Genomic DNA, 14,816 nt, shown 5'->3' on the forward strand with positions numbered 1-14,816 from the left:
AATACTTTGTAGCGCCACCTTTTGCTGCGATTACAGCTGTAAGTCGCTTGGGGTATGTCTCTATCAGTTTTGCACATCGAGAGACTGACATTTTTTCCCATTCCTCCTTGCAAAACAGCTCGAGCTCAGTGAGGTTGGATGGAGAGCATTTGTGAACAGCAGTTTTCAGTTCTTTCCACAGATTCTCGATTGGATTCAGGTCTGGACTTTGACTTGGCCATTCTAACACCTGGATATGTTTATTTTTGAACCATTCCATTGTAGATTTTGCTTTATGTTTTGGATCATTGTCTTGTTGGAAGACAAATCTCCGTCCCAGTCTCAGGTCTTTTGCAGACTCCATCAGGTTTTCTTACAGAATGGTCCTGTATTTGGCTCCATCCATCTTCCCATCAATTTTAACCATCTTCCCTGTCCCTGCTGAAGAAAAGCAGGCCCAAACCATGATGCTGCCACCACCATGTTTGACAGTGGGGTTGGTGTGTTCAGCTGTGTTGCTTTTATGCCAAACATAACATTTTGCATTGTTGCCAAAAAGTTCAATTTTGGTTTTATCTGACCAGAGCACCTTCTTCCACATGTTTGGTGTGTCTCCCAGGTGGCTTGTGGCAAACTTTAAACAACACTTTTTATGGATATCTTTAAGAAATGGCTTTCTTCTTGCCACTCTTCCATAAAGGCCAGATTTGTGCAATATACGACTGATTGTTGTCCTATGGACAGAGTCTCCCACCTCAGCTGTAGATCTCTGCAGTTCATCCAGAGTGATCATGGGCCTCTTGGCTGCATCTCTGATCAGTCTTCTCCTTGTATGAGCTGAAAGTTTAGAGGGACAGCCAGGTCTTGGTAGATTTGCAGTGGTCTGATACTCCTTCCATTTCAATATTATCGCTTGCACAGTGCTCCTTGGGATGTTTAAAGCTTGGGAAATCTTTTTGTATCCAAATCCGGCTTTAAACTTCTTCACAACAGTATCTCGGACCTGCCTGGTGTGTTCCTTGCTCTTCATGATGCTCTCTGCGCTTTTAACGGACCTCTGAGACTATCACAGTGCAGGTGCATTTATACGGAGACTTGATTACACACAGGTGGATTGTATTTATCATCATTAGTCATTTAGGTCAACATTGGATCATTCAGAGATCCTCACTGAACTTCTGGAGAGAGTTTGCTGCACTGAAAGTAAAGGGGCTGAATAATTTTGCACGCCCAATTTTTCAGTTTTTGATTTGCTAAAAAAGTTTGAAATATCCAATAAATGTCGTTCCACTTCATGATTGTGTCCCACTTGTTGTTGATTCTTCACAAAAAAATACAGTTTTATATCTTAAAAGCCTGAAATGTGGCAAAAGGTCGCAAAGTTCAAGGGGGCCGAATACTTTCGCAAGGCACTGTATTTGTGTACAAGCTGCAAACAACGACAAATCAACCAATATGGCCATGTTTGGGTATAAACCCATGGGGTAAATGCGAGTCGGAAGCAGAGTGTTTTGCCCGGGGTGTTGAGTGCGTGTGTGTGTCCTTGTGCTTGTATTTGTTTTGATGGAGGCCAGATCAATTGTGTCTTAGAAAAAAGGAAAAAAAAAAGATGAAAGATAAACAACATTTAAGAAAACAGAGAAAAAGATGTAGCCTGGGTCTAAGATACTTCCAGGCATTGTGAGAGGAACGGAAGAGGGGGGCGGTTGAGGAAAAGTGAGAACATTACTAAACAGGTTCGCCAATGAGCGGAAGCCATTCAGTCTGTCCAGTTGGCAAGGCTCTGCTAGCTAATGGAGACTTCCCCTTGTTCACCCAATCTGTCAGTGTCCACTACTATGCCCATGTAAATGATAGGAGTTTTATAAAAACTTTAATTTGGAAGGTTGTGGTTATTGTAGTGTGTTATGGTTGTCGTTCAGATACTGTATGTACAGGACTAGAGACCGGTTGGGTGAAACATCACCTCCGTACAGTAACATTGTGGTTATATAATCAACTGCAAAGGTCAAGAATCTTACCAAATAAAACAAGACAGAGTACAATTTAAAGACCACTCTAAAATACATAGCTTTTTTGATTATGCACATTTTTCATAATGCATTTGACAATGAATTCTTTCATGTTTGACTATATTTCCTATTTTGTTTCTGGTTCTAAAGCACCAAAAATGCAATTCCGGGAAAGCCCTTGATTGGGCTGTCGCTTTGTTGCTTGGGGAACTACTTTACTACATACCTTAAAAGGTGTTGACAACAAGAGCCTGAAACAATAACACTGATTCATATAAACTGTTTCTTCCTGAGCTTGCCGAGCATTCTGGACATATAAGGGCAAGCTGTAACCACTATTCTGATAGAGAAGGTTAGAGGAGGGGGGGGGGGGGGGGGGGGGGGGTGTATAGGAATTTTGTCTCCCTTAGATGGTGGTAGGAATTAGAAAAAAATAACAGAAAACCGGTGCAATGAAAAACAATAAAGCAAAACATATTGAAATAGAGCTTCATTTGAAGCACTGTCTGGGGACATAGGCGAGTGGGTGAGACAGAGAGCGAGCGAGATACAGTGCCTTCGGAAAGTATTCAGACCCCTTGACTTTTTCCACGTGTTTTTTTACCTTACAGCCTTATTCTAAAATGTATTAAATAGTTTTTCTCCCTCATCTATCTACACACAATTCCTTTGACCCCATGGCTCTTTTTTTGCTCTGAAATGCACTTTCAACTGTGGGACATTATATAGACAGGTGTGTGACTTTCCAAATCATGTCCAATCAATTAAATGTACCATAGGTGGACTCTGATCAAGTTGTAGAAACATCTCAAAGATGATCAATGGAAGCATGATGCACTTGAGCTCAATTTCGAGTCTGATAGCAAAGGGTCTGAATATTTATGTAAATAAGGTATTTCTGTTTTTGCTTTGCTTATAGGACATTGTGTGTAGTAGATTGATGAGGAAAAACATATACTTAATACATTTCAGAATAAGGCTGTAACGTAACAAAATGTGAAAAAAGTGAAGGTGTTTGGATACTTTCCGAATGCACTGCATCTATCTATCTATCTATCTATCTGTCTGTCTGTCTGTCTGTCTGTCTGTCTGTCTGTCTGTCTGTCTGTCTGTCTGTCTATCTATCTATCTTTTTGCAAAGGCTTCTTTGTAACATGAAGAACATTGTTTGTCAATTGCAAATTCCTAGAAGCCTATCAGGTGCAGATGTAAGGCTAAGAAAAAAAAAATCAGGTTTTTAAGGCATTTTTTTTTAGTCTTTTTTTTTGTCTTAAAGCAGGTTCAGCTAACAAAATGGACATGTCCAAATCTGTCTGACATGGGCTATGCATTGGGTCATAACTGATCAAAGATTGTGACTGTGCCTGTGCCATGCAGTCTCTGCCATTACAGCGTCTGTAACAGCATGAGCAGTGCAGTTGAGGTAATCTCCATTTTGAAGTAGTACATTTTCATCTTCACAACTGGCTGATCCCTCTGTAATGTACAACATGCAGCACGTCATACCCCATCCTTCAACTTCAGGCATGTGCTCATGGTCCACCACGTTTTTGTATTTACATTTTTTATTAACAATAAATCAATACATTCATGGTTCACCACGAAGTTCAAGTCGCACATTAGAAAGGCTATGATGACGTAGCAAGCTGAAGGCCTGTGATAAAAGCAGGATCCATGAGAAAGTAGGTTACTAGACGAAAAAAATAAGTAGCTAACTTTAAAGAGCTACTTTTATTCTACACCGAATAACTCAAAGTTTAATTTCGCGTGCTTGTGTTCAAGTGTAGGCTATCCTTCATGTGTAGCCCAAACAAACAAGTAAACAAACATGTCATTACGGTAATTGTTGTAATTTACCTGCATTATCTCGCAAGTAGACGTCAGTGTAATTGACCAATTTGATATCCCTAGCTAGGCGACATTGACGCTGCAGCAACCAAAATTGGATTAAAACTGAAAAAGTGAATCATTTTCTAGACATAATTAGTTAGCCTACTAACTAGCGTACACATGTTATTTGCCTCAGCGTAATTTGACAAAGCAATAGTTTCTACATTTGATCGTGTATAAAGTTGCGGTGCAAGTAGGCAATAAGATGTAACATTGTTTGTACGTGATCTAGCCTCATTGTCGCTTCACTGAAATATCTTTCGTTTGTAAATGAGTATGAAGACGAGACCGAATGTTTTGGGATTTTAAGAGGTAGGACATCTTAATTCCAGCCTATTCGCCGTAGCCTACAATACCTACGTCCCAATCGCAGTAGTCGTGTTATTGTTTTAATTGCTGAAGTTTTGGTAGGCTGGAATTGCAACAATGTAAAGTTGCTATTGCTGCGACAATGTATCAACTCTAGCGCGCTCCAGCTCTCCAATTTACGTTTGACAGTTAGCTCAAATCAAAAGTGTGGTTATCATGATTAGGCAACTGATATCAAGTTGGTTAGTGGTCTTGTGATCCACCGTAAGACTAAAACCAATGGATTTTAATCACAGAATGATAACGCCGCTGTGATAAATTATCCGGCCCAGCAATCCTCGGATTTGAGTGTGTGCTCAGCCGGATTTTGGTTTAAATCAGATCGGTGGGAGGAGGGACAGCTACTCCATAACATATAGACCATGACTCGAGCCATTAACTTGTAGTTAACATAATGCAAACTACGTTATACATTTGATAGTTTATAAATATGAGGTGTAAGGTAGATTAATTATCACCATAGGGGCTGTCATGTTCAAAGTTTGGAGAAGAATGTATTGAATCCTAATAAGATTGTAGGCCTAATACAGTCCCATCATTACAGCTGTACCCTACCAGTCAGTGGTTTTATTTTTTCCACTGCCTTGTGTATTTTGTTATGAACCAGGTCCAGGTGCCTAAGCAGAGGCATCATTGCACAACATTTCCTCTCTTGTTTTTGTTGTTACAACTTAATTTGGGATCATTTAGAGTTTAGTGTAAACGTCAGAGACAATAACTATTGTAGTGGATACAGACCCATGGGTAATAGTGGGACAAGCCATAAGTCTCGCACCTGTGGGGTTTGTGTATGTTTTTGAGAGTGTGTTTTGGTGCACTCTGGAACAGAGTCGTATACTACATCGCTAAAACAATGTTTGCCAGCTACCTTTGATAAACAACCAGAAATTACTATAGATGTTCTGCTTCATTAAAAAAGTAAAATGGACCCCCCACAGGTGCACATTTTGGCTTTTGCCCTAGCACTACACAGCTGATTCAAATAACCGACTCATCAAGCTTTGATTATTTGAGTCAGCTGTGTATTGCTAGGGTTAAAAGAAAAACGTGAACATTTCAAGTTTCTTTCCAAAGAATGCAGTGTTTTCTGAATATTTAGGCAAGTTAGCTGGCTAACTCATTGATCCTGCTTTGTAGTATACCCCTCTGGTGCCTCTGTTGGCTGGAATTGACTATGGAAGTGACTATGCATACATAATAAACAGCGAGTAGCAGCAGTGTACAAAACCAATGGGGGTGTCAATGTAATAGTCTGGTGGCCATTTGATTAATTGTTCAGCAGTCTTATGGCTTGGGGGTAGAAGCTGTTAAGGAGCCCCTTTCGGTCCTAGACTTGGCGCTCTGGTACCACTTGCTGTGTGCTAGCAGAGAAAACAGTCTGACTTGGGTGACTGGAGTCTCTGACAATTTTATGGGCTTTCCTTTGACACTGGCTATTATATAGGTCCTGGATGGCAGGAAGCTTGGCCACAGTGATGAACTGGGCCGTATGCACAACCCTCTGTAGCACCTTAGGGTCAGATGCCGAGCAGTTGCTTCTCAACTATAAGCCTATTGTTAAACCACGTATGTGAGTTGACATAGGAAATCCAGGTTGAAGCATCTCTGGGTTTACAGTGCTTACCTGTGACCTAAATATGCCAACAGAAAGTATGTTGGTGTGGCAGTTTTAAAAAATCTAATTGCCAAAATAGGACTTGCAGCTGTTTTAGTTTTAATATAAGAACCTTATTAATACCAGCATGTAAGTGTTATGTTATAGTTTTTAATTTTAACAAACCTTTTTTTCAGAACCCTGACATGTCTGGTCCTACCTGGCCGCCTCCAAAGACTCTGGGTAGCCCAGTGAGACCGGTCCCTCGACTGTCCCAATCTGGACCAGCCGTGTACAGACAGCTGCCCATGAAGGTCTCCTCGGACACCCGGCCCAAATATGTGGTCCATGACCAGAACAGAGGAGGAGGCGGAATGGCCACTAGGTACTTGGCTACAAGATCCACAGGTAAGAACACAGTGGTGGGCCTTACATTACACTGGGCTTGTCTTGTGTGAAACCTTGCTATTATGAACTTGTGATGGACTATTGTGAAAATCAGAAGTCCGTTATTCTGTAGCTCAAGCCTTGGAGTAGAGCGTTGGTCCTGACACACTACTGAGTACATCAACGCCTTTGGTGATTAGCACTTGACGTAAATAAACATCTTGATGTAAATAAATGTTTGTTGTGATTAATGTTAAGTGTGTACCCTGTGGTTACTAAGTCTTGTTTGTAAATGTAAAGTGCACTGTTTTGTATGTGTTCTACAGCTGGGCCCATGCAGCACCACCACCAAGAGGACCCAGGGTTTCACCCTAAATCTAATGACCACTACTACCAACCACCTCCCCACCAGCTCAAAGAAGACCAATCCTTGAACCCTCACATGGACCGCTACCAGCTGATGGTAGGTTGTAATTGCATCTGTAGCCTGGAATTCCCACTGATTATTGGTCCATTTCACCATGGTGTTTAGTGTACTTTCTAGGCAAAGATTTGTAGTAATGTAATTTTGTTATGAAGCCAGAAATTGCTCAGTAATATTAAAATAAAAATGTATTGGGACAAAGGACAAACATGTGCACATTTCTACATTTGCTCTACCTATTCATCTCCTTCTGTTGTGACATTTTATAAACGCGCCTATCTTTATTATGTGATCCTGCTCAATTTTCTAAAGCACCACTCCAACATCGATGCAGAGATTGACTCGCTCACCTGCATGCTGGCCGATCTGGACAGCCATCCACAAAACAGCGCACAGGTAGGCTACCTGACTGACTACATGCGACTGTGAGGAATGCTTTAAAAATATATATTTATGGTCCCGTTCCATTCTTTCGCAGCTGTACGACAACGTGCCTTATGACAAACACATCTCAGGGGACTGCTACAAACCCTCAGCCCAGCCAGGAGAACCCTCTCAGGGCATGCAGTCCATGGGATTCTCCCCTCACCCCCAGTCTCAGTACCCTCCTGCACCCCCATACCCCAGTGATCCCCACCAGGGTCTCCAGTACTTCCCTCAGCCAGACTACACCAACAACCAGGTATCCAAACGCTACCCCCAGCCTGTCCCTGCCCCCTACACTACTGCCTCCACTCCTACTGGCCCGAGGTTCAGTGTCCAGGTCAAAACAGCCCAGCCTGTCACCAACTCCCAGACTGGTAGGCAAGCCGAACAGGCTTACACCCCTCCCCCACACCGCCAGCACGCGTTGTGGCCCCCATCCCAGAATCAGACTGGCCCCCTGGGCTGGTACCCTCCACAACTCGATTCCCAAGCCCAGGAGCTGCACTCTGAGAAGGGTTACAAGGGGAGTGATGCAGGGTCTGGAGGGAGAGCTACCCAGTGCCCCATGTCCAATAGAGGCCCAGAGACTCACCAATCAGGGTCAGGCTCGGCACCAAGCTCCGCCTATCAGCCCAGTAAGGTGAGTGTCTCTGGAGTTCAAACATCTACGACTGTTTGTGGTGTCTCTTTTTTTCTTAAGGTAAACTATGGTCCTTTTTGAATACGTATCTCCAGTCTCTTGGTTTCACTGACCTAAATGGGAAAGTAAAGTCTCTATGTTGATCTTTATGGAAAAAGTTCATATATTTGTCAAGCAGGGGACAGCAGCTCTGAGGCCAGAGGAGGAGTTGGACCAGCTCACTAAGGAGTTGGTGTATGACATGAATCATCCCCCTACAGAAGAATACTTTGGTACGTTCCACTTTCTTTCTAATAAAATTGTATGTCCTTTGTTTTGACTGGACTGTTATTACATCTTAATTTTTCCTTGGGTGACAAGGTTCCTTTCAATGCCACAATATGTCCCTCCCATTTTCCTCATCTCTTCTCCCCTTTCAATACAACCAGGTTGCTGTGCACGTTGCGGTGACAACGTCCTTGGTGACGGCAGTGGCTGTATTGCCATGGAGCAGGTGTTCCACGTGGAGTGCTTCACTTGCGTCACCTGCCACACTCGTCTCCGGGGGCAACCGTTCTACGCCCTGGACAAGCAGAGCTACTGCGAGAGCTGTTACATTGTGAGTGGCTGTCACTGACTGTCCCCTTTGTATTGAGAAGGCTCTTCTTGCTCTCTTTTGTTCTACGTTTCTTTTTAGCAGTATTCTCTCAATTCATCAGTTGATCTCGCCTTCTCTTTCACTCTTTCTCGGCGTCTATTTCCATAACTATCGGCTTCTCTCTCTCACACACACTATTCTGTCTGAACCTGTGCTGCCCCTCTCCCTCCCCCCTCAGAGTACCCTAGAGCGCTGCTCCAAGTGCTCCAAGCCCATCCTGGACCGTATCCTACGGGCCATGGGCAAGGCCTACCACCCGCGCTGCTTCAACTGTGTTGTGTGTGGCTGCTGCCTGGATGGTGTGCCCTTCACCGTGGACGCCACCTACCAGATCCACTGTATAGACGACTTCCACAGGTTAGAAACACAACGCAAATTACGCTTTGAGTTTAAGTTTTAGGCTTGCGTCTATTGGACAGATTATTACATCTGATTGTTAGTTTTCCACCCTCTGAACTCTGTTAGTGTTGACGCTGAAACTTCCAGCCTCCTGTCCCACACAGGAAGTTTGCCCCACGCTGCTCAGTGTGTGGCCAGGCCATCATGCCCGAGCCTGGCCAAGAGGAGACGGTCAGGATAGTGGCGCTGGACCGCAGCTTCCACGTCAACTGCTATGTGTGTGAGGTGAGTGGTCACTGTGTGTGTGTGTGTGTGTGTGTGTGTGTTAGTTATACATCTCATTCTAGTTGAGTGATGTTTACAGTTTGGCAGGCCATCACGTCAAAAGTTCACAGCCCAATCAGTTGAACCCAATCCAGTGTTCTTGGATTGACCCTGTGTGTGTGTGTGTGTTCTCTGTCCCCTCCAGGAGTGTGGTCTGCTCCTGTCGTCTGAGGGTGAGGGGCGAGGCTGTTACCCCTTGGACGGTCACATCCTGTGTAAGGGCTGCAGCGCCCGGCGCATCCAGGACCTCTCTGCTAAAATATCCACTGACTGCTAACCAACTATGGAAAATCACATCTTACCTTTTAACCTATGACCCCCTCAACCCTTTCATTACTTTCACCTGCTTTACGTAGAAGTTGCCGTAAGGACCAGATCTGGAATCAGTTCTACCCTTCTTTGACTCATAATCATAACCACATGGGGGAAATGTTAACCTGACTGTGTCAGGGCATCTTCATCCCCCTTCACTTTAATCCTCTCAGCCTTTCTTTATAATTCAGATGCCCAAAGCTGAGGAATCAGTAGTAGTTGGCCTACTATTGAACCTCAATCTGACAGTCTCCAATATGAAGTCATTATTTAATTTCCCTTGACCGGGTTTATTTGTACAGGTTCAAGACAGGGTATTGAAACATGGATTGACAATAAGTTCGACCCCTATTCCCTTCCGTATCCTCTGCTTTACACTATCACCTATCCTCTACATTCTCTACCCCTACTCCCTTTCCACCATAGCCTATCCCCTACCCCTCAGTCCCATAGCAGTACTGTATAGAGCCCCTGACCTGCAGGCAGCAGGGGCTGCACTACCCCAAACCCTTGACTCCACCATTGCTCATTTCACACACTATCCTGTAGCTGTGTTTGAAAACTCATACTAACCATACTATTTGTGACGTGAATTGTCTATATACTATGCTTATTAGTCATAGTATGGATATAGTTAGTATGCCAAACGTTCCTGTATGTCTTACTAAATGGTATCTTGCACCAAAATAAGAAGTAATCCAGTAACCGAAAGGTTGCTGGATTGAATCCCCGAGCTGACAATGTAACAATCTGTCTTTCTGCCCCTGAACAAGGCAGGTAACCCATTGTTCCCCTGTAGGCGGTTATTGTAAATAAGAATTTGTTCTTATCTGACTTGCCTAGTTAAATAAAAAGTCATTACAGCAGTATATTCAGGCGGTATGTTAGCTAGGCTACTTATACATTCGTTGCCTACTTATACATCAAATTTGCCAGTATCTTATCTATAGGCTATCTAACGACCCAACGTTTATTGACTTGATTATTCCCGTCATTCTTAGTTTAGCTAAATGGTATAGTCGTTGGACATTCGGATGCTTTCTTAAATTCTCTCGTCTGAGTGTACCAGAGCGCAGAATAATTAATTTACTAGCGCTCAACACCTGTTGAATATGGCCGGTGTCAGTAAACGTCGGCAAAAAAAACGTACTTAAATTGTTGCCAGCAGCCCAGTTAGTCACTAACGCTCTGGATAACATGAACACTGCATAATCAGATCTGCTAGGGCGAGTAAATGGGCAGTGGTTTCATTTGTCTGGAAGTAGCCAACGTTAGTTTGGGGTCAGAACGCTGAAATAAACTTTACTCCTCGTCCCGAGCGTCCAGTGTGCGCTCAGAGAGCGGAATGCTCTGAATTTACAAGCGTAGTCTGGCACTCCAGATTGAGTTTAATTAAGAACACACCCGAAGTCGTAAAATGTCTTATCTAGTAATTTATGCAGACTAGCAAGTAAGAGGTTGTATATTAACATTCACAACTTCCAGTAGACAGGCGAAGCGCTGGTACCCTCAACTGTAAGGATCCCATTTCGTTCACAGTATACTGAAATTAACTAATCGTTTGTAGTACTCATTAAGTATGTACTATACAGTATGTTAGTATGGGTATTTCCAACACAGATCATGTCTCACACACACTATCCTGCATATGTTGCACACTGTCTCACACACTATCCTACCAGACACAGGTGGGACATGAAAGGAGCTCTATGGAGAAAATGATTGATATATATTGACGATGTGGTGGATGATAAGTATGAACATTAGGTGATATTGAGGAAGAGTAGGATAATGATGAGGAATACAATGTCTTCCTTGCTGTGGGGTAACTGACAAGTCCAGATAATGGAACATATATTTTTGTATACCACTAAAGTCAATAACCGTCCTGAACTGCCTCATAAACAAAGTACACACATGCAAAGTATTTCTGTGACTGAGTTTATATTGCAGGTGGTTTTGGTTGTGGAGTGAATGTGTTTGGAGACCTTTCATTGGAGACCAAGTGGGTGTAGTCAGTGTGTTGTGCAGTGAATAAGAGTTTTTAGAAAGTAGACGGGAAGAAAGATTGGTTAGGGAGAAAATGATCAGTAAAGTCGATGCTTTGATCTCATTGGATGTTAATAACATTTGTATTTATTTAAATGCAACCTTTTTTAAAACTAGGCAAATCCGTTAAGAACAAATTCTTATTTACAATGACTGCCTACCCCAGCCAAACCGGACAACGCTGGGCCAATTGTGAGCTGCCCTATGGGACTCCCAATCATGGCCGGATGTGATACAGACTGGAATCAAACCAGGGACTGTAGTGATGCCTCATGCAGTTCCTTAGACCGCTGCGCCACTCGGGAGCCCTTATGCACTGTAGCCCGTCATGTAATGGTATTTGGCACCACATGTCAGAATATAACATCAATATTGTATTCCCCAGGACAGCGTTTTGTATAATGATAATGGTACTGCATTTCAGAGAATGTTACTTGTATACCAGTCCAAACCCCCTCTTTTAAAATGTGAATGTGCTTTTCAAATGTTTTTCCTTTTTTCATATTTGGGTTGATTTGATACTTTACAATGAAGAGGAATAAGGTGCAATGAAGTATGCTTGCCATTGTCTTAGTTTTTCTCAGTCTCTTTGGTGCATTTTTCACATCATCCCTAACATGTGCAAAATAATAAGTGCATTTCTCAGAACAATTTGTACAAACTGCAATATATGTTTCTAAAGCTAGTCAGTCACTAAAAATCCTTAATACATCTCTCAAAAGTAAATATTCATGCCAATGATCATCAGAAAGTTGTCATTGTTCACGAACAAGGTCGTCAAAATGTTTAGGCATGTTGTCAATGTAACTGTACTTTGACAGTATTACCTGATGTAAACTTTGGCTATAGTTTGGATGACAGTTACTGTATTGAAAATGCACAAGGCTGCACTTCTATAGCATATCAATTTCAACAGTACTATTTACATATTACTGTATGTGGGTTATTGATTGAAAGAGACTGGACAACCCAATGGGCACAAAGGAAAAATAACTAAGTTAAAAAGAAACACAGGAAACCACCCCTAAGGCACAACTTTGCCCGCAGTTGTGCTGTCTCTACACATCCAGACGTTCCTGTCTGTCGGCCCACATATTCACATCACACCGGATATTTTCCCTTCCAATGCAACGGGGAAAGAATCTTTTGGAATGCCTTATCCATCCTCTGCAGGCGTCTACTGTGATGTCCTCACATGCTGCATCCATTGCAGCCAGCAGGGTCATCAGTGTGTGTGTGGCTGACGATCGTACACCTTCCACCTCCATGCTGAAAAGAACTCCTCAATTGGGAGGAATTCTATGAGCATCCTCGGATGGGTCACAAACCATTGCCTTATGATGTTTGATTGATGGAAACTTATATCACAAATGACCACATACTTTGGCAAATCCTCTCTAAACAGACCCCTCATCATCAGGGATGAGAGCCCTGTAGAGAGTCTTTAAAAAGTTGAGTAGATGCTGGGTGTTGCATGGCCCTATAAGGGGAATATGGGTTAGGACACCATGCTCCGAAATAGCAGCACACATGGTGATATTTCCTCCCCGTTGGCCTGGCAAATCCACAGAAGCTCTGTGACCGATGATATTCCGACCCCGCCTTCTGCATTTGGTCAGGTTGAAGCCAGCCTCATCCACGTATACAAAGTTGTGAGAGGGTTCACTTGATTCCAACTCCATTATACGCTATATCCCAGAACCCACAGTTAAATTTGTTTTGGTGAGGAAGAGTGACAAAATGTACATATATTGCATGTTCCTTCCACAGCAATGGAAATTTGTGCAGTTTATGCTTACTGTACTATGTATCACTATAAAATGTTGCTGTAAAGTAGTTACATAGATATATATTTTACCTGTACATACTGGTACCGTAGCTCCTTAACTCTGTCCTCATTCCTTTGGAATGGTACACGGTACAGCTGTTTCATACTCATCTGGTTTCTATGCAGCACCCTGTCGATGGTTGAGATGCTAACCGTATGGATGTTTTCAAAGACATCATCGTCTTCTATAATGGTCCTTCGTATTTCCCTGAGTCTCATGGCATTGTTTGCTAGGACCATGGTGCAAATAGCCTCCTCCTGTTGAGGTGTGAAGAGGCGTCCTCTGCCACCGGTTTGAGGTAATCTTGCAGTCCTATGTGTGGAAAAATGCAGTGATGCATCGCACACTTTCACATAGACAAAAACTATGCAAACACACATTTTACTGTAAAACATACAGGTGGGTGCATGTAAGGTGCAGTATGTATCTGTATAGAGTATATTTCTGTATGCTGTGAAATACAAATGGACTACTGTAATATGAAGCATTGTAGGAAGTATACAGTATACTGCTTATATACAGTAACAGTGCACTGTACATTGGTGGTCATACCTGTTCTCTCTTCGAAACGTTTGAACTATTGAGGACACGGTTGATCTCCCAATTTTCGGCTGCACCCTTCGACCCGCCTCAGCCATTGTAAGGCCATGATTGACAACATGGTCTACAATAGTGGCCCTTATGTCATCAGATATTTGCCTATGTCCTCTTCTGCCTCTTCCTCTGTTTTGCCTTCCACCACGCATCCTTGCTCCTCTTCTTCCTCCTCTTGGCTGTTGACCCTATTTGTTTCCTCGTCCATCCATTATTGGAAAATTGCAACTCTGTGTTGTGGTCTGTCTATATATGCTTGCCAATTGATTCTTCATGAGATGCACCTTTGAGCAATTTAGACAACTGGTTGATTGTTGGTTGAACTAACACTTTACATTCCTTCATGAGTGAGGGTCAATTTCACCTGCACAATTCATCAATTCAAGTTTTTGTACAAAAGGTCTACTAGAAATGTGTAAAACTATGCTTGACAGTTTATGACAAATAGTTCAACAATTTTGCATGTAATGGCTTATGCAAGGAACTAATGCCTAGATGTTTTGAGGGGTAAGACTATTCAACAGAGAACCATCTACTATATTTTGATCAACATGACATGAGCAATTGATAATGTGGAAAAAATCTGACACTTGTACATTATATATTGCAATTTGTTCAAAGGAATAAGAAATTTGCTTTAATGGTGTGCACAAGTGACTAGATGATTTGGAATTTGTACAAGTAGTATAAAGAATTGCACTTTTTTGATCTAAGAAATGCACCAAAGCGACTGAGAAAAACTGTAAAAACCTCAAGGCTCCAACCCTTTTTTTCAATTTTCACCTAAAATGACATACCCAAATCTAACTGCCTGTAGCAAGGATATGCATATTCTTAATACAACTTCAAAGTAAACACTTTGAAGTTGGTGGAATTGTGAAATTAATGCAGGAGAATATAACAAATTAGATTTTTAAAAAATCTAAAAAAAAACTTTATAGTCTTTATATATATTTTTGGTTCCATCTTTGAAATGCAAGAGAAAGCCCAAAAAGTATTATTCCAGTTTAG

General features: G+C 42.3%; 1 protein-coding gene across 2 annotated transcripts; it reads left to right on the forward strand.

Moving 5' to 3' along the window:
- The first annotated feature begins 3,749 nt into the window (after positions 1-3,749).
- LOC110500598 (thyroid receptor-interacting protein 6) lies at positions 3,750-12,476 on the forward strand. Of its 2 annotated transcripts, none has more exons than XM_021578034.2 (10): positions 3,750-4,193; positions 6,042-6,252; positions 6,558-6,694; positions 6,968-7,051; positions 7,134-7,721; positions 7,897-7,993; positions 8,150-8,319; positions 8,537-8,715; positions 8,824-8,982; positions 9,167-9,299. In XM_021578034.2, exons 2-9 carry the CDS (start codon positions 6,051-6,053, stop codon positions 8,936-8,938), a joined length of 1,572 nt encoding a protein of 523 aa, XP_021433709.2. In that variant the 5' UTR covers positions 3,750-4,193; positions 6,042-6,050; the 3' UTR covers positions 8,939-8,982; positions 9,167-9,299. The 2 variants fall into 2 exon arrangements, with proteins under 2 accessions (XP_021433709.2, XP_021433696.2); XM_021578021.2 differs by having other exon boundaries at positions 3,757-4,193; positions 8,862-8,982; positions 9,167-12,476.
- The last annotated feature ends 2,340 nt before the right edge of the window (positions 12,477-14,816 follow it).

Source organism: Oncorhynchus mykiss, chromosome 21, assembly GCF_013265735.2.
Source record: "Oncorhynchus mykiss isolate Arlee chromosome 21, USDA_OmykA_1.1, whole genome shotgun sequence".
Lineage (NCBI taxonomy): Eukaryota > Metazoa > Chordata > Actinopteri > Salmoniformes > Salmonidae > Oncorhynchus > Oncorhynchus mykiss.